Source organism: Ahaetulla prasina, chromosome 4 (assembly GCF_028640845.1).
Source record: "Ahaetulla prasina isolate Xishuangbanna chromosome 4, ASM2864084v1, whole genome shotgun sequence".
In the NCBI taxonomy this organism is placed as follows: domain Eukaryota; kingdom Metazoa; phylum Chordata; class Lepidosauria; order Squamata; family Colubridae; genus Ahaetulla; species Ahaetulla prasina.
Genome location: NC_080542.1, coordinates 3,221,672 through 3,243,709, shown reverse-complemented (window position 1 = coordinate 3,243,709; position 22,038 = coordinate 3,221,672). Strand labels below are relative to the sequence as shown.

The 22,038-nt window shown below is 46.5% G+C and overlaps 1 protein-coding gene across 5 annotated transcripts in view; it reads right to left on the bottom strand.

Moving 5' to 3' along the window:
• The window catches only part of LOC131196696 (polyunsaturated fatty acid lipoxygenase ALOX15B-like), a 29,392-nt gene extending 8,067 nt beyond the window's left edge, over positions 1-21,325 (bottom strand). For 3 of the 5 annotated variants that reach the window (XM_058179827.1, XM_058179828.1, XM_058179829.1), the window contains exons 1-12: positions 21,090-21,325; positions 17,640-17,844; positions 15,747-15,828; positions 13,214-13,336; positions 12,399-12,502; positions 11,817-11,989; positions 11,492-11,635; positions 10,694-10,891; positions 8,026-8,112; positions 6,719-6,888; positions 2,436-2,557; positions 1,027-1,127 (exon numbers count right to left, since the gene is read on the bottom strand). In XM_058179827.1, coding sequence (XP_058035810.1) covers positions 1,027-1,127; positions 2,436-2,557; positions 6,719-6,888; positions 8,026-8,112; positions 10,694-10,891; positions 11,492-11,635; positions 11,817-11,989; positions 12,399-12,502; positions 13,214-13,336; positions 15,747-15,828; positions 17,640-17,844; positions 21,090-21,236 — 1,656 coding nt within the window. In that variant the 5' untranslated portion in view covers positions 21,237-21,325. Of the gene's footprint in view, positions 1-1,026; positions 1,128-2,435; positions 2,558-6,718; positions 6,889-8,025; positions 8,113-10,693; positions 10,892-11,491; positions 11,636-11,816; positions 11,990-12,398; positions 12,503-13,213; positions 13,337-15,746; positions 15,829-17,639; positions 17,845-19,173; positions 19,423-21,089 lie in introns of those variants that run through there. The other 2 variants (XM_058179830.1, XM_058179831.1) reach the window with 2 other exon arrangements.
• Positions 21,326-22,038: the final 713 nt, after the last annotated feature.

Below are 22,038 nucleotides of genomic sequence, written 5' to 3'. Positions count from 1 at the left end.
AGAAAGGAGAATGAAGAGGGAAGGAAAAGAAGAGAAGAGAAGAGAAAGAAGGAAGGAAGGAAGGAAGGAAGGAAGGAAGGAAGGAAGGAAGGAAGGAAGGAAGGAAGGAAGGAAAGGAGATTATAATGAGAGGGAGGGAGGGTCTCAGGGAAGTCCTGCCTTAGCACTTGGCCACCACAGATGCCCCCAACGTGAGTGATGTCGAGTTGGCCACGCCCACCCCGGCCCCCCAAGGTCAAACACAACCCTGATGCGGCCTTCAATGAATTCGAATGCATCCGAAGGCAGGACTAGAAACAATGGAGAGAAGCAACCTATCAGGAGAAATTTCCCAAGAGTGAGAACAATTCACCAATGGAACAGCTTGCCACTAGAAGTTGTGGGCGCTCCGTCATTGGAGGTTTTTAAGAAGAGGCTGGACAGCCAGTTGTCTGAAAATGGCATAGGTCAGTGATGGCTAACCTGTTTGCCATCGCATTCCAGGGGCGGGGGTGGTAATCGTGTGCCCGTGTGCCCACACCCACAATTCTATGCACCCTGCCCCTGCGCATGCGCGCACGATTCCCCCCTGCTCTCCCCGCTCCTGGCACAGTGGGCCTATTTTTTCTCTCCCTGGCCTCAAGAGCCTTTCTAGGAGTTTGGGGAGGGCGAAAACGGTCTCCTCTCCCCCGGAGGCCCTCTGGAGGCCCTCCAGAGACCCATTTGCCAACTTCCGGTGGGACCGGAAGGCCCGTTTTTTGCTCTCCCCAGCCTCCAGAGCCTTTCTAGGAGTCCAGTGGGACCGGAAGTTGGCAAACGGGCCGTTTCTGACCTCCGGAGGGTCTCCAGGAAGGTGGGGAAGGGCATTTTCGCCCTCCCCAGACTGCTAGAAAGGCTCTGGCCTTCCTCAACATCTCCCGAGGCTCTCCAGAGGGCAGGAAACAGCCTGTTTCTCTACTTCTGGTGGGCCCAGAAGGTCCGAAAATCGGTTGGCTCGATTCTAATTGATAGGGTTTAGCTCCTCGCCGATATATGTGCTCCTACTACCTGTCCACTGTTCACAGCAGCGTGCTGGGCCGAGCAGGTATAGATCACCATGGTCAGGAATTTTTTGACTTCTTCCACGGTGCTGAACGAAGACGGGATGCCTGGGGAAAAGAAAAGAGAAATACGCACCAATTATTAATAACAATCGTCCGTAAGGTATAGAAGGACAGCTAAAGCAGGTGAGATGTTTACCAAACGGTGCGACTACTCAGAACTTGCATTGCTATCAGAAGCTCAATGAGAAAAGCCGGGTCCTGAATATAAATATAGAACAGAAACAGGAAATGATTACTTATAAAGAACTTTTGTACGCTGAAGGAGGTAGATTGCAATTAAAATCATTACAGGTATTAAATGAAGAAGGGAGGAATTATACTTGGTTTCAATATGGGCAAATAAGTGCTAGATGGAAAGAAGATCAAAAAATTGGTATAATGCAAAGGGAGGAAAATTTAATAAAGCAAATTAGAAATCAGACCCAGGAGCATATAAAGAGATTGTATAATGTGTTGCTTGAAATAGATTCGGAAAAGGATTTGGTAAAGGACTGTATGATAAAATGGGCACAGAATATTCAGGAACCAATAATGTTGGAAACATGGGAGAAAATCTGGGTTAGAAATGTTAAGTTTACACAAGCACAGAATTTAAGGGAAAATTTTTATAAGATGTTTTATAGATGGCACTTAGATCCCCAAAAATTATCATGTATGTATCCTAATATCCAAGCGAAATGTTGGAGGTGTGATTGTGATGACGCTACATATTTTCATATTTGGTGGACTTGCAAGAAAATTAAGGTCTTTTGGATAAGAATTTGGTGGATTATTCAAAATGTACTGAAGAAGAAGATAAAGTTCCTGCCACAATTTTTCCTTTTGGGAATTATAACGGATTGTACAGGGATTGAGACTAAACTGATTCTGAATTTAATAACAGCAGCAAGACTGTTGATTGGACAATACTGGAAGAAAGAAGAGGTACCTACAATAGAAGAATGGATACTGAAAGTCATTAATTTGGCTGAGATGGCTAAAATCTCAGCTTTTTTAAAAGACAATACGCAGGAAAGATATTTAATTGAATGGAAAAAATGGATTGATTATCTACAAAACAGATATCAGATTAAGAAATATCAGATTGCCTTTGAATAATTAGAAAGTTATTTTCTGTAATGGGAGGGGTTGGGAGATGAAAAGCTTTGGATGTGGTTAATTGGATTGGAAGGGAAAATTTTATTCTATGTTTGGTTTATGTATAACTTTACCTTGTGATTGACCCGGGAAGCCGGGGGTGGGAGGGGAAGGGTTTTTGGGAGGAGGGGGAAAAAGGGGCGAAAATGTCTTTGTTTTTTTAAAAACTTTTTCAATTAAAAAAAAAAAAGAGAGAGAGAAAAGCCGGGTCCTTACCCGAAGACGTCCGGGCCAAGAAACCCTTCTGAAAAATCTCGTAGATCCAACCCTGCAGCTCATGATCTTCCTGGACGGAATAATCCGCCTTATAATATAAATCCAGCATGGGGGAGACGAAGCTGAGAAGGAGAACCAAAGAGGAAACGTGATTTCTGCAGGAATGATTTAAGATCCTCCAATCTTATTTATTTATTTATTTATTTTGTCACAACAATATATGTAGGTATCATGCAAAAAGATTATATAGTATATAAATACATATATGAGTAAGTATAGGAGGTATAAGCATATATATATATATATATATATATATATATATATATATATATATACATATATATATATATATATACATATATATATATATATATATATATATATAGGAAGAAGAAAAGAAAAACAATAGGACAGGAACGGTAGGCAAGTTTGTGCGCTTATGCACGCCCCTCATGGTCCTCTTAGGAATGGGGTGAGGTCAATAGTAGAAAGTTTTTGGTTAAAGCTTTTAGGATTATGAGAAGAGACCACAGAGCCAGGTAGAGTGTTCCAAGCACTGATGATTCTGTTACAGAAGTCATATTTTCTGCAATCTAGATTAAAGCGGTTGACATTAAGTTTAAATCTATTAGTTGCTCTAGTATTATTGCAATTAAAGCTGAAGTAGTCTTTGACAGGAAGGACATTACAATAGATGATTCTGTGAGTTAAACTTAGGTCTTGTCGAAGGCGACGGAGTTCCAAGTTTTCTAAGCCTAGGATTTCAAGTCTGGTGGGATAAGGTATTTTGTTGTTTTCGGAGGAATGGAGAACTCTTCTTGTAAAATATTTCTGGACACGTTCAATTGTATTGATGTCAGAGATGTGGTGAGGGTTCCAAACAGGCGAGCTGTATTCTAGAATTGGTCTAGCAAATGTTTTATATGCTCTGGTTAGTAGTGTGGTGTTTTTGGAAAAGAAGCTACGCAAGATTAGGTTTACATCTCTTAGAGCTTTTTTTGCTATGTAGTTGCAGTGGGCTTTGGCACTTAGATCATTTGACATGAAAACTCCAAGGTCTTTAACGGGATGGGGGTCGTCTGTAAGGTAATGTCCATCTAGTATGTACTTAGTTTTTAGGTTCTTTTTTCCTATATGTAAGACTGAGCATTTGCTGGTTGAGATTTAGAGTTGCCAATTTTTAGACCAAGCGGTTAGATGATCAAGGTTGTTTTGAATGATAGAAGTATTGTCGGTGGTGTTAAATAGTTTGACATCGTCAGCAAAGAGAACACAATTACTTGAGATATGGTCACAAAGATCATTAATGTATAGTATAAAGAGTGTTGGTCCAAGGACGCTGCCTTGAGGAACGCCACTCTTGACAGGAACAGGATTTGATAGAGCGTTGCCAATTTTGACCACTTGTTGTCTGTTAGACAGAAAAGCAGATATCCATTTGTGGAGGGGTCCTGAGATGCCCTAGGATGTTAGTTTTAGGAGAAGTTTATCGTGTACTACTGAGTCAAAAGCTTTGCAGAATCTTGGTATCAGGGTTAGGGTTAGGAATGAACCAGTGGTGGGATTCAGCCGGTTCGCACCGATTCGGGAGAACCGGTTGTTAACTTTCTAAGCAGTTCGGAGAACCGGTTATTGGAAGAAATCTCCTTTTGTTTTTTTTTCTCACTTTACAGGGCTAATCCTGTACGGAAGGCAGGAAAGAAACATTCTGGTGTTATTTCTAGCCTATTCTTTATTGCCCTGCTTACAGAAACTGCCTCTCCGGTTAAACCCTTATTACATTGTAACGCTAAGTCGAAGCACCCATCGACGTGAGTGACGTTGAGTTGGCCACACCCACACGGTCACATGACCACGGAGCCACGCCTACCCAGCTGATCATTAAGGCAGAGAACCGGCTGTTAAATTATTTGAATCCCACCACTGGAATGAACCCCATAATTAGCGAAAGATACGGTCATGGTCATTGCCTAAGGAACAATGAGATAAATGGAGGAAGCCAAAGTTAAAGAGAATGGCAGGCAGGCAGATAAACCAAAGAGAGGAAACTGAGCCAGGAAAAAGAGAAAATAACGGTATCCAGCCAAGGGATGGTAAACAGGATGTAATGGAGATTAATGCAGCCGCGGCTGACTGTTGGAGGCGAGTTATTGGCCCCAAAGGATAGGGTGCGCAACTTGGGTGTCCTCCTGGATGGACGGCTGTCGTTTGAAGATCATTTGACGGCCGTCTCCAGGAGGGCCTTTTACCAGGTTCGCCTGGTTCGTCAGTTGCGCCCCTTCCTTGATCGGGATCCTTGTGCACAGTCACTCATGCGCTCGTTACCTCTCGCTTGGATTATTGTAATGCTCTCTACATGGGGCTCCCCTTGAGGTGCACCCGGAGGCTTCAGTTAGTCCAGAATGCAGCTGCGCGGGTGATAGAGGGAGCTCCACGTAGCTCCCACGTAACACCACTCCTGCACAGACTGCACTGGCTACCTGTGGTCTCCCGGGTGCACTTTAAGGTGTTGGTTACCACCTTTAAAGCGCTCCATGGCTTAGGGCCTGGGTACTTACGGGACCGCCTGCTGTTACCACATGCCTCCCACCGACCCGTACGCTCTCACAGAGAGGGACTTCTCAGGGTGCCGTCCGCCAAGCAATGTCGGTTGGCGGCCCCCAGGGATAGATCCTTCTCTGTGGGGGCTCCCACCCTCTGGAACGAACTTCCCCCGGGCTTACGCCAAATACCTGACCTTCGGACCTTCTGCCGTGAATTAAAAACATACTTATTTATTCGCGCGGGGCTGGCTTAAATTTTATTGGTTTTAAATTTTATTGGTTTTAAATTTTTTACTAGTAATTTTTAGTGGGTTTTAGTTTATGTTCCAAAGTTTTAGGCCAATTATGTAATAAGTTTTTTAATTCGTATTTTAAATTGTATATTATATTGTTTGTTTTACTTGGCTGTACACCGCCCTGAGTCCTTCGGGAGAAGGGCGGTATAAAAATTGAAATAATAATAATAATAATAATAATAATAATAATAATAATAATAATAATAATAATAATAATAATAATAATAATAAGAAGAAGAAGAAGAAGAAGAAGAAGAAGAAGAAGAAGAAGAAGAAGAAGAAGAAGAAGAAGAAGAAAAAGAAGAAGAAGAAGAAGAAGAAGAAGAAGACAGAGTGGACAGTAGATAATGGAATTAGGAGTAGTTCCAGAAGCAATAGAAGTAAAGGTAACTGGGAGCGGGTGTAGCAATGAGAATAATAACCGAAGCAGGAAGCGAGGATATAACATAAACAGAAGGCATTGGGAATATGTTAAAGTATCTAGCTGTTCCCTCCAGGACAACCAAGCTGAGAGAGCCCAAAGGCTCTACAATTCTCCTGTAGCTGTTGTGACCCAGGTTCCTGGACCCGGACTCCTGGACTCGGATGATTCAGAAAGTGAGGGAGAAGACCTGGCAAGCCCTGCTTCTCTTGAGCCCTTTCCCTCCCTGGCACCCACTCAAAGGGAGGAGGAGGGGCCGGCAAGACCTGATTCTCTGGAGCCTTCTTCTGATTTGGCAACGCCCCAAGAACAGTTTTGGAGTGATGCAAGACTGCGCAGGCGTGACCGGCGCGCGCAGCAGAGGCAGCATTGGGAAAAAGCCAAGTCATAATTGTCATGCAGTGACATCTGCAGAGACTATAAATAGGAGGCGGGACTTCCTGGTTTTTTGTCTTGGACAAAGCAATGAATTTGCGCGGGCAAACTGTATCAATGGAGGGAAGAATATATTCGTGAGTAATTCTGGCCTTATCTATAATTTCCTCGTTATCTCCAGAAACTTGGCAGGCCCGTGGGTAGACGTGGCCAGGACATCTATTTATGTAAATAAAAGGAGAAAAGAAGGCCTCTGACTGACTCTTTGCTGGGAATATTGGGGGGAGGGAAACAGAACATGTAGTTATCCTTCTCCTCTACTTCCTCCTCCTCCTCCTCTTTTTCACTTTCTCTTCTACTCTGCAAACCCCATTCCCTTCTAACATTACCTGGTTGGGTCATGAAACATCTGAAGGAAATAACCAAATTAAGAGAGCACGACACACCCATGTGGGTAGGTGAGGGGAGGACAAGATTCAAACCCAGAGGAGATCAGAGATATGGGTGACAAAAACCTCAAAATGAAAGTGAAGCACCTCAACAGTAGCCTTCAGACAAGCTTCGGTTCTCCGGAGGAGCTGCAAGGCTCCGGAGGAATAGACCTGGGAGGCCAGGGAAAGAACCCAACCAGAATCCCCCTGGACTGACCTCTCTATAGCTGCCCAGATCTTCAGGCCATCATCTCTGTAGTGATAGTTGGGCAAGGAAGACATTCCACGAGCCTTGATGTCTTCTGGGAGACAAAGGGAGGAATATGTGATGGATGTCATCTCCTTCTGCAGCAGCTGGACCAAACCGTCAAACCCAGTGCCAGTTGCCTAGAAGGAGAGCAAGAACACCCAGTTGTCAGATGGACATCTTATGAATGTCATGAAGACCTCTAAGCCAATGCCAGTTGCCCAGAAGGAGAAGAGGAAGAGGGAACCCAATTGTCAGGTGGACATCCCATGGACGTCATGAAGACCTCAAACCCAATGCCAGTTGCTCAGAAGGAGAAGAGGAAGAGGGAGCCCCAGTTGCCAGGTGGACATCTTATGGACATCATGAAGACCTCAAACCCAATGCCAGTTGCCCAGAAGGAGAAGAGGAAGAGGGAACTCCAGTTGTCAGGTGGACATCCCATGGACGTCATGAAGACCTCAAACCCAATGCCAGTTGCCCAGAAGGAGAAGAGGAAGAGGGAACCCCAGTTGTCAGATGGACATCCCATGGACGTCATGAAGACCTCAAACCCAATGCCAGTTGCCCAGAAGGAGAAGAGGAAGAAGGAGCCCCAGTTGTCAGGTGGACATCCCATGGACGTCATGAAGACCTCAAACCCAATGCCAGTTGCCCAGAAGGAGAAGAGGAAGAGGGAGCCCCAGTTGTCAGGTGGACATCTTATGGACATCATGAAGACCTCAAACCCAATGCCAGTTGCCCAGAAGGAGAAGAGGAAGAGGGAGCCCCAGTTGTCAGGTGGACATCTTATGGACATCATGAAGACCTCAAACCCAATGCCAGTTGCCCAGAAGGAGAAGAGGAAGAGGGAACCCCAGTTGTCAGATGGACATCCCATGGACGTCATGAAGACCTCAAACCCAATGCCAGTTGCCCAGAAGGAGAAGAGGAAGAAGGAGCCCCAGTTGTCAGGTGGACATCCCATGGACGTCATGAAGACCTCAAACCCAATGCCAGTTGCCCAGAAGGAGAAGAGGAAGAGGGAGCCCCAGTTGTCAGGTGGACATCTTATGGACATCATGAAGACCTCAAACCCAATGCCAGTTGCCCAGAAGGAGAAGAGGAAGAGGGAGCCCCAGTTGTCAGGTGGACATCCCATGGACGTCACGAAGACCTCAAACCCAATGCCAGTTGCCCAGAAGGAAAAAAGGAAGAGGGAACCCCAGTTGTCAGGTGGACATCCCATGGACATCCCCGAAAACCCATCTCTTCTAATGAACTGAAGACCACCTTACCTTATCGAAGACTCCGCCTTTGGCAGCCAGGAGGGTCCTTGCCAAGGTGTTGATGTGAAGGGTGAAGCGAGTGTGAGGGATCAGAAGCTACCAAAGAAAAGATGAAGAGAAGAAGCATTTTCTTCACTGATATCTTCTCATCCAGGGCACAATCTCAAAATGACAGAATCACAGCCTGGGCAAGGGACCTTGGAGATCCTCTAGTCCAACCCCTGCTCAAGCAGGAGATCCTATCCCATTCCCAAGAAAGGGTCGTCCCATGGTCTCTTAAAAACCTCCATTGTTGGAGCACCCACAACATCTGAAGATGAGTCCTCCCACTGATGAATTGTCCTAAATGTCAGGAAATTTCTCCTTAGTTCTAAGTTGCTTCTCTCCTTGATTAATATCCACCCGTTGTTTCTTGTCCTGCCTTCTGGTGTTTTGGAGAATAGGTGGACCCCTCTCTTCTTTGGGGTAGCCCCTCAAATTTCGGAACACTGCTATCATGTCACCCCAATTCCTTCTTTTCAGAATAATAGAGTTGGACGAAACCTTGGAGGTCCTCTAGACTAACCCCCTGCTCAGGCAGGAAAGCCTACGTACCATTTCAGACCAATGGTTGTCCAATCTCTTCAAAACCTACCCAACTTTCTCAAGTTGGGGACCAAATATATTGGCTTGGATTTCCCCGTTATCCTCAGCGGTCAGCCACGGAGAGATTAGGGAAGGCAGCTTCCTCATGAGAATTAGAATAGAATAGAGCCTTGAAGGGACCTTGGAGGTCATCTAGTCCAGCCCTTTGATCAATCAGGAGAACCTATTGTCAGGCCTGGAAACCATACTAGACTTTAGGGTTCCAGACGCTGCCACATTTTTCCCCTGAGGGGAAGAAGGAGGGCTGAGGGGTATGGTAACATTCTTCAAGCGGTCAAGATCGGATGGTGTTCACATCTGCAGGAAGAGTGGCGAGAAGGTATTCAAATGAACTGGGAGAACGTGGGACCATGTGACCATCAAAGGGGTCAGGGGGGTGGGACTCTTGGGGTTTGTATAACTGGGAAAAGAATCCGGAAGTTCAGTTTTGGAATTTCACTCATCGTGTGCCAGTTTCCTCATGCTAGTAAAGAACTTTGAAAAACAATGGCTTCTGAGTTTTTTTATGCAGAAGAGGTTTTTCTGGAACCTTGACAACTATGCTATTTCAGATGAGTGACCGTCTAGTCTCTTCTTAAAAACTTCCTGTGATGAAGCACCCACAACTTCTGGTGGCAAGCTGTTCCACCGGTTAATTGTCCTCACTGTTAGGAAGTTTCTCCTTAATTCCAAGTTGTTTCTCTCCTTGATGAGTTTCCATCCGTTGCTTCTTGTCCTGCCTTCGGGGGCTTTGGAAAATAAGTTGATCCCCTTTTCTGGAATATTGGAATACTGCTATCATGTCCCCCCACACACACACTAATTCTTCTTTTCTCTAGACTAGCCAAACCCAAATCCTGCAATGAGTTAATTTTTGGAATGTGGGTGAGCTGCTTGGCCTCTGTTGAGTTCAAATGACTGACTATACCAGGGGTCGGCAACCTTAAACACTCAACGAGCCATTTGGATCCATTTCCCATAGAAAAGAAAACACCGGGAACCACAAAACCTACCAGAGGGATGGAAAAACTCAATAAATCGTGTGCTGGCAGGTGTCGCACATTGGTGGTTATGACACATATTTTGAGTGACAGGGAGCCGCAGCAGAGGGATGAAAGAGCCACAGGCGGCTCCAGAGCCACAGGTTGCCGACTCCTGATTTATACATACAGCCAAGTGTCACCATCTCTTTGAAGCATCTGAATATTTCCTAGATATGGTCGACATCACATTCCAGCGTTCAAGAGGTGAAGCGTGGCAGGCCGAAGAAAAAATTGGACGCCTTCTCAGTATGTTTCCCAGATAGCAAGTCGTTAATGCATAGCTGGATTGGCAGCACAGCACACTACTAAAAAGACAGACTCATCTAAAGCCATCTCAACAAGACTCCTGTGCCTCTTCCTTCTAAAGGACCACACCCTTGCCCAGGAGACCCGTTGTACCTTCTCACAAAGTCGTATGTCCTACACTAGGAGCGTCCAACCTTGTCCACTTTAAGACTTATGGACTTCAACTCCCAAAATTCACCAGTCTTGCCCCAAAGACAGTTGTATCTTCTCCCAAAGTCTTATCTCCTACACTAGGGGTATCCAACTTCGGCCACTTAAAGACTTGCCGACTTCAACTGAAGGCCACAAGTCTTCAAGTGGCCAAGGGTGGACATCAGTGATGGGTTGTCCCCTGGTTCAGACCGGTTCGCAAGAACCAGTAGTAAAACTGGCGGGATGCTCCACCCACTGACCTGGACATCATCAGGAAGCTTCTGCGCATGCACAGAAGCACTCGCATGGCCCCGTTGCAAACCAGTAGTAAAGGTAAGTAGAGCCCACCCCTGGTGGACATCCCTGCCTTATACCCTGAGAAGCCTGGAAGATCATTCCAACCATCAGACATGCAAGAAGATGTCCATCAAACCACCACGCTCAATCAAAGGAAGAGAAGGGGACCCTCCTGCTGCAAAAACACACCAACCCCTGAAAATTATGGGATGGCCTGGAAGGTGGCTCAAATGAACCAAGAGTTGGACCACCAGGGTTGAAAAATGAAGGCCTACTTTGTAGAGAGGATGGCACATCGGAAGTTGGCGGAGAGTCGCCATGGTGAACACTTCCGCCAGCAGGTGCGTCCGGAGCAGGTGGGTGAGAACCTGGTGGATGTGGAAGTCCGAATTGCGCACCCAGGTCTTGGCCAGGATCCAGTCCCATTCCGGATCGCTGGGCAGGAAGATGGGAGATGGGGAAGACTGGCTGAGCTGGAGAAAAGAACAGAAGTCAATCGGATGGATGGATGGATGGATGGATGGATGGATGGATGGATGGATGGATGGATGGATGGATGGATGGATGGATGATTGATTGATTGAATGACTGGATGGATAGATGGATGGACAGATGGATGATTGAATGACTGTGGATGGACTGTGGATGGATGGATGGATGGATGGATGGATGGATGATTGGATGGATGGATGGATGGATGATTGGATGGATGGAAGGATGGATGGACAGATGGATGATTGAATGACTGTGGATGGATGGATGGATGGATGGATGGATGGATGGATGATTGAATGACTGTGGATGGATGGATGGATGGATGGATGGATGGATGGATGGATGGATGGATGATTGGATGGATGGAAGGATGGATGGACAGATGGATGATTGAATGACTGTGGATGGATGGATGGATGGATGGATGGATGGATGGATGGATGGATGATTGAATGACTGTGGATGGATGGATGGATGGATGGATGAACAGATGGATGATTGAATGACTGGATTGATGAATGGATGGATGGATGGATGGATGATTGATTGAATGAACGAATGAATGAGAGATGTCTTACCTGGATGGCCAGAGGCATGAGATGTCCTTCAGAAGACAAGTGTAGCAAACACAATGGAGCTGCTATATGCTGAAGACGTCCATTATTCAGCCCTGGAGAAAGGCCTTCCAAGATGTGGTAGTCCACCAGGAAGATCCTTTGCTTCTGGGGAGAACCAAGAAGAAGAAACTCAGAAATGGAAGTGAGGAGAAGTAGGGCGATCAAATGGCTTCCTTTCCAGGAAGGGTGTGTTTGTTTGTTGTGTGTGTGTGTGTGTGTGTGTGTGTGTGTGTGTGTGTGTGTCCCAAGAAGGTCCCCTGATTGCATGAAGTACCACCTTCCTTACATTCAACTCCTCCTGCAAGGTGGTGGAGTCACCCAGCGATCCGGCGACCATCTCTTGGGTCACGGGAAAATTAGCCGGGACCTGGGTACATAACCGGATGACGGTTGGGTTCAGCCCGTTTAAGAATTGATAGCCGAAGAATTCATCCCTCTTCCAATATTCCGTGACATGTTCTGGAACAAGGAATAGAGAAGAACAGAGTCGGGAGGGACCTCGGAGGACTTCTAGTCCAACCCTCAGCTCATGCAATCTTTTTTTTTGGATAATCTCCATGATGGAGCATCCACAACATCTGTTGACCAGCTTCTTCCAGTGGTTAATTGTCCTCACTATTGGGAAGTTTCTCCTTCATTTCAGGTTGCTTCTCTCCTTGATTAGTTTCCATCCGTCGCTTCTTGCCCTGCCTTCAGGGGCTTTGGAGACTAAGTTGACCCCCTTCTTCTCTGTGACAGACCCTCAAATATTGGAAGACTGCCATCATGTCCTCCCTGGTCCTTCTCTTCATTAGAAATTAGCAAAAGGAGGATCTGTCAGGTGCAACTTCTAATGAGCATCCAGTTGCTAACCAGACCATCACGTTACCTGACATCTCGGTCTTGTTAAACCAGAAAACCTTCTTGATGTCCTCCAGGTTCTCCCAGGATTCTTGTCGGTCCGAAAAGCCCTTCAGCTTGAGTTCCACCGCTCTGAGACAAATAGAAAAGCAGGATTGGATAGGTCGGACGTGCCTCCTACGGTACCTGATGATGTTACCTAGTTGGGTCGTGAAACGTCTCTACAAGAAAACAAGGAAGCTCGGAGAGCACCAAGGACCCCACAGTCTTCCTCCTCCTCCTCCCCTTCCTCCTTGCAAACCCTACTCCCTTCTAACACTGATGATGTTCCCTAGTTGGGTCATGAAACATCTGCAAGGAAACCACCAAGCTCAGAGATCACCAAGGACCCCACAGTTCTCCTTCTCTTCCTCTTCTTCTTCTTCTCCTCCTCCTCCTCCCCGCTAAATCCCACACTCCCTTCTAGCACTGATGACATTCCCTAGTTTGGTCATGAAACATCTGCAAGGAAACCACCAACCCCGGTGAGCAGCAAGGACCCCACAGTCCTCCTCCTCCTCCTCCTCTTCCGCCTCCTCTTCTTCTTCTTCTTCTTCTTCTCCTCCTCCTCCTCCTCCTCCTCCCGCCCCCAACAGTTCAATCCTGAGCTACAAATATTCTCTTCTATTGATACTCCTAAAGATCGACTTTGGTTATCTTCAAAATCCGGGCAGGGCAAGGTTTTTTTTCGGGGGCGGCGGCGAACCAACCAGACAACGCGATCATTTCAAAATAGCTTCATTTCAAAAGAAAGTTCGTTAAGAGGAACGAGCGAGGCTTTTTCGAATCCTTCACGAGACCTACTTGCGTTCGGCGTTTTGCTGGAAGATGGCCGCTTTGATCCAGGAAAATTTGACGTTGGTCTCCAGCTCCTCAAACGAGTCGACGTCCAGACGGTACGGCACCCCGGGAGCGAACTCCTTCCACCTAAAAAAGCCAACGTTACATTTGCGATCATATTAAAAGCAGCTGTGTTCTCTTCGCTGACGATGTTAAACTATTCGGCACTACAGACAATGCAACATATGCACCAAGACAAATTCCTTGTGTGTCCAATCACACTTGGCCAATAAAAAATTCTATTCTATTCTATTCTATTCAACTACCCTTCAAAAAGACCTCAACTTACGTGTCAGATTGGTCTAACAAGTGGCAACTTCAAATCTCAACCAACAAATGCTCCGTCTTGCACACTGGCAAAAAAATAAATAAATCAAAACATAAAATACAAATTAGATGGACATGACGTTGTAGATGACCTTCACTCTGTCAAGGACCTTGGAGTCCTCATTTCTAAAGATCTGAGTGCCAGAGCCCACTGTAACAATTGCCAAGAAGGTACTAAGAGTTGTTAACCTAATCTTGCGTAGCTTCTTCTCTGGCAATGTTGTACTAGCATACAAAACCTTTGCTAGACCAATTCTTGAATACATCTCATCTGTCTGGAACCCGCACTGTATATCGGACATAAATACAATCGAGAGAGTCCAGAGGTATTTCATGAGAAGAGTCCTCTACTCCTCTGCTCGCATTAAAATACCTTATGCCACCAGACTCCAAATTTTGGGCTTCGACAACTTAGAACTACGCCGACTTCAGTCTGACCTAAGCATAATACATAAAATTATCTACCCCAATGACTACTTCAGCTTCAACCACAAAAATATACAAGCAAATAATAGATACAAACTCAAGGTAAACTGCTCCAAACTCGATTGCAGAAAATATGACTTCAGTAACCGAGTGGTCAACACCTGGAATGCACTACCTGACTGTGTAGTTTCTTCCCCCAACCCCCAAAACTTTAAGCTTAAACTGTCTACTGTTGACTTCACCCCATTCCTAAGAGGTGTGTAAGGGGCGGGCGTAAGCGCACCTACATGCCTACCGTCCCTCTCCTAAAATTCCTTTTTTACTTACTCTTTTCATGTATCCAAATTAGGTTTATACTTTTACCTGTTACCTTATATATGATTGACAAATAAATAAATAAATAAATAAATAAATAAATCCAGAATGCAGCTGCGCGAGTAGTAACTGGAGCCACTCGTTGCTCCCATGTAACACCACTACTACGCAGTCTGCACTGGCTTCCTGTGGTCTTTCGGGTGCACTTTAAGATTTTAGTTACCACCTTTAAAGCGCTCCATGGCTTAGGGCCCGGGTACTTACGGGACCACCTGCTGTTACCTCATGCCTCCCACCAACCCGTACGCTCACACAGAGAGGGTCTTCTCAGGGTGCCGTCCGCCAAGCAATGTCGGCTGGCGGCCCCCAGGGGAAGGGCCTTCTCTGTTGGAGCACCTACCCTCTGGAACAAACTTCCCCCTGGTTTACATCAATTACCTGACCTTCGGACCTTTCGCCATGAATTGAAAACACACTTGTTTATCCAAGCGGGACTGGCTTAATTTTTTAAATTTTTTGAATTTTAATAATTTTAATTGGGATATTTTAATTATGGGTCAAATTTGACGGTTTTAAATTTCTCGGCCACTAATATAATATGTTATTTTAATTGTTGTTTTAATCTGTATATTGTATTGTTTTAAATCTGGCTGTACACCGCCCTGAGTCCTTCGGGAGAAGGGCGGTATAAAAATCTAAATAATCAATCAATCAATCAATCAATCAATCAAGAATATTTTCTTTCCTCCTAAAAAATATTTCGGAAAACGGCGCCTCCGATTTCTCTGCTTAACAAGCGGGATAACCCTTACGAATCCTACCAATCCCAAATGTATAAGATTTATAAATCCCTGCTTACAAGTCGGATAAAGTAGGCTCTGAAAATATCTACAGACCCCTCACATCCTGGACATAAGATTGTTTCAACTTCTACCCTCAAAATGACGCTGTAGGGCAGTGATGGCTAAGCCTTTTGCCATTGCATGCTAGGAGTGGGTGGAGGGGCTCTTGTGCAGGTAGCATGCCCACACCCACAATTCTATGCGCCCCACTCCCGCACATGTGTGCACAACCCCACCCACCACCCACCCCTCCCGCTCCTGGCACGTGATGGCCCGGTAGGCCTGTTTTTCTCTCTCACCTGGCTCCAGAGCCTTTCTAGGAGTCTAGGGAGGGCGGAAATGGCCTTCCCCAACTCCCCAGAGGTACGCCACGCATACACAAAGGGAAACCTTCCTTGCTTTTCTGAGATCCGAGTATTAAACTAGCAGCATCAGAGGGCCCCTTGTTGGTCAAAAAAGGCAATATGGCGACCATGGCCAAGAATGCCCACCTTTTCTTACAGTGTTGAGAGGTTCAATCTTGATTTTTTGGGGGAACCATCCCCTTCCCCGTGGTTACCTCGGGGCAGCCCTTAAATTGCACCCACCGGTAGATATCCTGTCTTTGCTGAAGCTCTTCCTTCCGATGTCGTTGTAACCTCAGCAGGGAATCCATGGCTGGTGTCTTTGCTGTGGGGAGAGCAACCAAGTTGGAGATTAGCCACAGGAACCAGCTGCTTCCTTAAGAAATCCCCTCAATGTAGATCCTGGACGTTCTCACTGGTGAAATGCACTAGGTCAGGGGTCTCCAACCTTGGTCCCTTTAAGACTTGTGGACTTCAACTCTTTGCTGGCTGAGGGACTCTGGGAGTTGAAGTCCACAAGTCTTAAAGGGACCAAGGTTGGAGACACCTGCACTAGGTGATCTTTTCATTGGGAGCTCGATAAATTTGCAATGCAGACAATCCTCAACGTACAACTATCATTGTTGCGATCACGCATCATGGTGTTTGTTAATTGGGATGCCGTGAGACTGGATCTGATTTATTTTTTTTTTGCGGTGGTCATTAATGGAACACAGCGGTTGTTAAGTGAATGATAGGAAGGTAACACAGTGGTTGCGATGATCTCGTGGTGCCACTGATAAGCTTGATTTAATTTGCGTCCACCACTCACGGAAGTCACCTCCACTCCTGTCACATATCTGATGATTCATCTAGCCTCACCTGCCTTCCATGGAGACGCCTGACTAATATACAGGGAGCCCTCGACTTACAATAATTCATTTAGTGACCGTTTGAAAGTTACAACGGAAGTGAAAAAAGGGACTTGGGGCCGTTTTTCACACTTACGACCATTGCAGCATTGTTGTGGCTCCAGCCCCCGAACCTGGCCCCATGCCCGAAAGTGACTCTGAGAGTGAGGGGGAAGGGCCGGTAAGGCTTACCTCAGGAGCACCGATTCCTTTGGCCCGGCTCCAGGAGCCAGAACCAGGCCAGTCGGAGGACGTAATGAGGCCGACATCCCCTGATTCCTCCCTTCCTCAGGCTACGCCTACAGACGCAGCTGATAATAATAATCAAGCCTGGACCAACCCGCACTTCAGAAGGTTAGAGAGGCGGCGTCATCAAAGGGAAGGGTGGGGCAGGAGCCCCACCCCACAGGATATATAAGGAGCTTTGGGACTGCTCTCACTTCTACGGGAAGCAAATTAGCTGAACCGTGTCGAAGTGAGCTGAAGTCTTAATCTGTTTGAACTTTTTGGCAGGCAGCTGCGTTTTCTCGGCCAGAACTGATAGGAGCCGTGTAACCACTGGCTGTAGGCCAGCTCGTTACTCCAAAGTGAGGACTGAGACAGAACAAGCATCTCCACGGACACACAATCCAAATTCAGACGCTTGGTGACTCCTATTTATGACAGTGGCACTGTCCTGGGGTTCCTGATCCCTTTTTGCGACCTTCTGACAGCAATGGGGAAGCCAGATTCACTTAACAACCATGTTACGAACTTAAGTGCAGGGATTCTGTCAGAGTGCGCACCCTGTGACTATGCGAGACAACCCAGGAGCAAATACATTTAAATAGTGGTTTTATCCACAACGAATATATACATACATGTACTTTAGTCAGACCTCAAACAAATCAAGCAAATAGCAATTACAGCACGGAAGCACACACGGAGAGAGAGATATGCCCCAACAGGCCTCTTCTTGTTATAGGCTCTTAAAGTGATATCAGCCCAAAAACCTTGCTGACTCATTCCCGGCACTACATCATTGTAGCAGCTGGTCAATGCTTAAATCATTACCCTGACAGATTTGCTTACAGAATCCAGGACAGAAAGGTCATAAAATGGAGCCGACCTCACTGAACGAATGTCTTGTTCAGCCACAGAAATGTTGGGCTCAATGACGGTCGTACGGCAAGGATTACTTTGCTGAGTGTCTTTGGGAACCTGAAGGCTGTCTCTTCTCTTCTTCCCCTTGAGTAGACCGACTTACCAGTTCCTTCTCTGAGCTCCAGTGGGCCGGAGTCCTCTATCCACTGGTAGCAAGGGAAGTTGTAGGTCACCCCCTCGGCCGACGTCACCACAACAAAATCACAATACCAGCTGTCTGATTTATCTTCTCTCGGAGCCTCTTTTCGGAGACGGAGAAGAACGATCTCACCTAGGTGACATTCACAAGTGATTTCGTATTCGGTCTCCTGCCGTTGACGGACACATCCGGAGAGGCACCATGGGAAATAAAAGAGAGCTCCTAAGTCTGAGGAACCTCAACAGGTTCTGTAGAGGAACTCCTTGCTGGTTCTACTCACCCTTCCATTCTCCGCTAAGCCCGCAAAATTTGGATGGGGGAGGAGGAACAAAAAACCCATTTTGGTCGTGGTGAGGAGAGATTAAGGGCTGGGGGATGTGTCCTCCAATTATTTTGGAAGTGTTCCCCAATGCTGGAAGAGTGGACTTCAACTCCCAGAATTCTCAAACTTTTAGAATAACAGAGCTGGAAGGGATCTTGGAGCAGTGGGGGGAATTCCAATTTTTTTTTTTACTACCAGTTCTGTGGGCGTGGCTTAGTGGGTGTGGCTTGCTGGGCATAACAGGGAAAGGATACTACAGAATCTCCATTCCCACCCCACTCCAGGGAAAGAATATTGCAAAATCCCCATTACCACCCTACTCTTGGGGGAAGGATACTGCAAAATCTCCATTCCCACCCCACTCCTGGGGGAAGGATACTACAAAATCTTCATTCCCACCCCATTCCAAGGGAAGGATACTACAAAATCCCCATTCCCACCTCACTCTTGGGGAAGGATACTGCAAAATCCCCATTCCCACTCCAATCCAGAGGAAGGATACTGCAAAATCCCCATTCCTACCCCACTCCTTGGGGTAGGATACTACAAAATCTTCATTTCCACCCCACTCCAGGGGAAGGATACTGCAAAACCCCCATTCCTACCCCAATCCAGAGGAAGGATACTGCAAAATCCCCATTCCCACCCCACTCTTGGGGGAAGGATACTACAAAATCTTCATTCCCACCCTACTCCAGGGGAAGGATACTGCAAAATCCCCATTCCCACCCCACTCCAGGGGAAGGATACTGCAAAATCCCCATTCCTACCCACTCCTGGGGGAAGAATACTACAAAATCTCCATTTCCACCCCACTCCAGGAGAAGGATACTGCAAAATCCCCATTTCTACCCCACTCCTGGGGGAAGGATACTACAAAATCTTCATTCCCGCCCTACTCCAGGGGAAGGATACTGCAAAATCCCCATTCCCACCCCACCCAAGGGGAAGGATACTGCAAACTTCAGACAAGCGGCTGCCCAATTTCTTCATAAAAAACCTCCAGCGATGGAGTACCGACAACCTCTGGAGGCCAGCCGTTCTATGAACAGCATAACAACGTTGAAAAAGACCTTGGAGATCTTCTAATCCCAAGTTGGCGAATTTATAGCACGCGTGCCGGAAGTGACACGCAGAACCATTTTTCCGGGCACGCGAGCTGGCGCCCAACTTCACCTGCAGCTGTGAATGAGTGAGTGCCTCAGCTGGTGTTTGGGCCTCGTGGTGCGCATAACCTGCAATTCAGGTGACCCAGCCTGGTCTTCGGAGCTCCCCTGGGCATGCACGTAGGTTTGTTCACGTGTGCGAGAGCACGCGGCGTGCAGCACGCATACGCTCAGATGGCATTCATGCGTGTGCATTGCACACCTAAGAACCACACACATGCACCCAGATGGTGCAATTGCGTGCACAGTGCGCGGTGGAGCATTGCGTGCAAAAACTGTGCGCATGCGCAGATGGTGCGGTTGCGTGCGCCGCGCGTGGGGGAGGAGCCATCGTTAGCGCACAAAGCGCGCAAAGCACGTACCTGTTTGGTACTCGGTGAGTAAAAAGTTCGCCACCACTGTTCTAGCCCAACCCCCGGCTCAAAGAGAAGACCTTATATCACTTTTGTGTAAATTTTTGTCCTGGGAGCACCCGCAACGTTTGTGTTGAAACCCCACCGTGTTGTGCAACCAGGAACAAACACAAACATTACAAAGACAAAGCCAACCCCGTTTGCAAGTCCACCTCGAAGGCGAGAAGAGCAAAGTTTCCCAACGCGGAAACGATGGGCAGAAACCGACTTTCAGTCATGAGTCAGCCAAAGTCAGGAAGGAGAGAAAGACCACGTCTTGTAAACTTGGCCACCAACATACGCTCCCCGCACCACCACCCCCCACAACCAACCACGGTTAAAGGGCCTGTCCGCAACATGTCCCCACTGACTCATTTCCAAGTCTACCTACGTTCGATTTTAGCCGGTTTACAAATCCTGCTTGGTTCGCATCTTTCGTTTCCCAACCCGAGTTGGTCTGCGCACTCCAAGCCAGTGGAGTGGAATAGAATAGAATAGAATAGAATAGAATAGAATAGAATAGAATAGAATAGAATAGAATAGAAAATATGGAATGGAATAGAGTAGAGTAGAGTAGAGTAGAGTAGAGTAGAGTAGAATAGAATAGAATAGAATAGAATAGAATAGAATAGAATAGAATAGAATAGAATAGAATAGAATAGAATAGAAAATATGGAATGGAATAGAGTAGAATAGAGTAGAGTAGAGTAGAGTAGAGTAGAGTAGAATAGAATAGAATAGAATAGAATAGAATAGAATAGAATAGAATAGAATAGAATAGAATAGAATAGAATAGAATAGAATAGAATAGAAAATATGGAATGGAATAGAGTAGAATAGAATAAAATAGAGTAGAGTAGAGTAGAGTAGAGTAGAGTAGAGTAGAGTAGAGTAGAGTAGAGTAGAGTAGAGTAGAGTAGAGTAGAGTAGAGTAGAGTAGAGTAGAGTAGAGTAGAGTAGAGTAGAAGAGAAGAGAAGAGAAGAGAAGAGAAGAGAAGAGAAGAGAACAGAACAGAACAGAACAGAACAGAATACCGGTAGAAAATATGGAATGGAATGGAATAGAATGGAATGGGATGGGATGGGATGGGATGGGATGGGATAGGATAGGATAGGATAGGATAGGATAGGATAGGATAGGATAGGATAACAGAGTTGGAAGGGACCTTGAAGGTCTTCTAGTCCACCTCCTGCGGAATAGAATGGAATAGAATGGAGTGGAATGGAAGAGAAGAGAAGAGAAGAGAAGAGAAGAGAAGAGAAGAGAAGAGAAGAGAAGAGAAGAGAAGAGAAGAGAAGAGAAGAGTTGGAAGGGACCTTGGAGGTCTTCTAGTCCAACCCCCTGCTCAGGCAGGTAACCCTGTCTCTCTCTCTCACTCAGGATCTCTCTCTCACACACACACTCCTTCCCTCCCTCTCTGTCTCCCTCCCCTCCCCCTTCCCCCCTCCCTCCTTCCCTCCCTGCAGCCCTCCATGGTACAAAGTGAGAAGGTTAAACCTTTGAAGGCATCTAGGGTAGGATCCATCAACTCACCATGCCTGGGCAGAAACTAGGACTTCGGGCGTCCAGGATGGTTTTCGGACTCTCGCCTTCGGTGCCCACCAAGGTGAGGGCAATTGAACTCAAGGTACCCGCATTGCAAACGTTGCCCGTCGCAACCCGCACATTGTATGCGTCCATGATGGAGACCAGCCTTCTGCAGGATGGGCTTCTGTCCTCCAAGAATGGAGACTCTAAAACGTGTCAGAGCTTCCCTGCTTGCAAGACAATCGTTCTCCCAGGCCAGCCCCACCCCATGGCCCTACAGCGCTCCCCACCCATCCTGGCAGACGACAACTGATTGTCAGATCAACGTTATTTTGAATAACAAAAAAGGAACACACATTCTAAAGAAAGAGGAACTACATTTGCATTGTTGACAATGACAGCTCGTGGGGGGGGAGGGAGGAGGGCTAACTAACTAGAGCGTACAAAACCTTTGCTAGACCAATTCTTGGATACAGCTCATCTGTCTGGAACCCGCACTACGTATCGGACATAAATACAACCGAGAGAGTCCAGAGATATTTCACGAGAAGAGTCCTCCACTCCTCCGCTCGCAATAAAATACCTTATGCCACCAGGCTCCAAATTCTGGGCTTCGACAACTTAGAACTACGCCGACTTCGGTCGGACCTAAGCATAGCACATAAAATTATCTACCCCAATGTCCTACCTGTCAATGACGACTTCAGCTTCAACCACAACAATACACGAGCAAATAAAAAGATACAAACTCAAGGTAAACCGCTCCAAACTCGGTTGCAGAAAATATGACTTGCAGTAACGGAGTGGTCAATGCCAGGAATGCACTACCTGGCTCTGTGGTTTCTTCCCCAAACCCCCAAAACTTTAAGCTTAAACTGTCTTTAAGACTTGTGGACTTCAACTCCCAGAGTCCCTCAGCCAGCTTTGCTGGCTGAGGCACTCTGGGAGTTGAAGT